This window comes from Otolemur garnettii, unplaced genomic scaffold (assembly GCF_000181295.1).
Source record: "Otolemur garnettii isolate 467f Iridium unplaced genomic scaffold, OtoGar3 scaffold00051, whole genome shotgun sequence".
Taxonomy (NCBI): domain Eukaryota; kingdom Metazoa; phylum Chordata; class Mammalia; order Primates; family Galagidae; genus Otolemur; species Otolemur garnettii.
In genome coordinates this window covers 2,266,788-2,268,042 of record NW_003852446.1, presented here as the reverse complement: position 1 = coordinate 2,268,042, position 1,255 = coordinate 2,266,788, and the positions used below count along the sequence as shown (strand labels likewise).

The 1,255-nt window shown below is 42.1% G+C and overlaps 1 protein-coding gene across 1 annotated transcript in view; it reads left to right on the top strand.

Annotated features, from left to right (window-relative positions):
- The window catches only part of CTPS2 (CTP synthase 2), a 136,946-nt gene that overhangs the window by 9,948 nt on the left and 125,743 nt on the right, over positions 1-1,255 (top strand). The window contains exon 2 of the mRNA XM_023514347.1: positions 146-351. Coding sequence (XP_023370115.1) covers positions 146-351 — 206 coding nt within the window. The remainder of the gene's footprint in view (positions 1-145; positions 352-1,255) is intronic.

Sequence of the window (1,255 nt, the reverse complement as noted above, 5' to 3'; positions counted from 1 at the left end):
AAAAAAAAAAAAAAGGTTCTGGTATTTAGTTTACATAGAAATATGCTGTGTGCTTTTGAAATTCTCCATTAATGAACTCTCTGCTTTACTGGTTTGAGAAAATACAGGTTTCTCTTCCCTGACCCTTAAATGTATTGCTTTTCAGATCATATCTGGCTGGTGGCACTCCAGCCATTGCTATACCAATGAAGTACATCCTGGTCACAGGTGGAGTCATCTCTGGCATCGGTAAAGGGATCATTGCCAGCAGCATTGGGACAATTCTGAAGTCATGTGGACTCCGGGTTACTGCCATCAAAATCGATCCTTATATTAACATTGATGCAGGCACTTTTTCACCTTATGAACATGGTATGAAAGGAAACTACTTCCCTCTTACAGCACTAGGTTAAACTGCAGTTCTTATGTTTTGGATAATGGCATTAGGATATAGTTCCAGAAGAAGAGGTACTGGATCCTACTCTGTGAACATGTGAATATTCTCATGGTCACTGATACATTGCTCAGATTGCTGACAGCATTCCTGAATTAGTCAACTCTTTTGTAAATATTGTACCTTTTGCACTATGGATTTTATTTTATTTTATCATAAAGATAGTACATTTATGGCAGGGTGCGGTTGATCATGCCTGTAATCCTAGCACTGTGGGAGGCCGAGGCGAGTGGATTGCTTGAGGTCAGGAGTTTGAGACCAGCTTGAGCAAGAGTGAGACTCTATCTCTACAGAATAGCTGGGTGTTGTGGTGAGGGCCTGTAGTCCCAGCTACTTGGGAGGCTGAGATAAGAGGACCCCTTGAGCCCAGGAGTGTGAGCTATGATGCCATGGCACTCTACCTAGGGCAACATGGTGAGACTGTCTCAAAAAAAAAAAAAAAATAAGATAATACATTTCTCTTAACATTTCTTACTGCTTGGAGTAACTATTATGAATGGCAACATTTTGTTGTATCTACTATTTATTTATTTATTTATTTATTTTGGAGACATAGTCTGCCTCCCTCAGTCACCCTGGGTAGAGTACTGTGGTGGTATAGCTCACAGAAACCTCAAACTTTTGTGCTAAAGCAATCACCCATCCTCTTGCCTCAACCTCCCAAGTAGCTGAGACTACAGGCACTTTGCCACAATACTTGGCTAGTTTTACTGTTTGTAGAGATGGAGTCGCACTCTTGCTCAGGCTGGTCTCAAACTCCTGGCCTTACCGTATCCTCCCACGTCCACCTCCTAGAGTGCAAGGGATATAGGCATGAGCCAC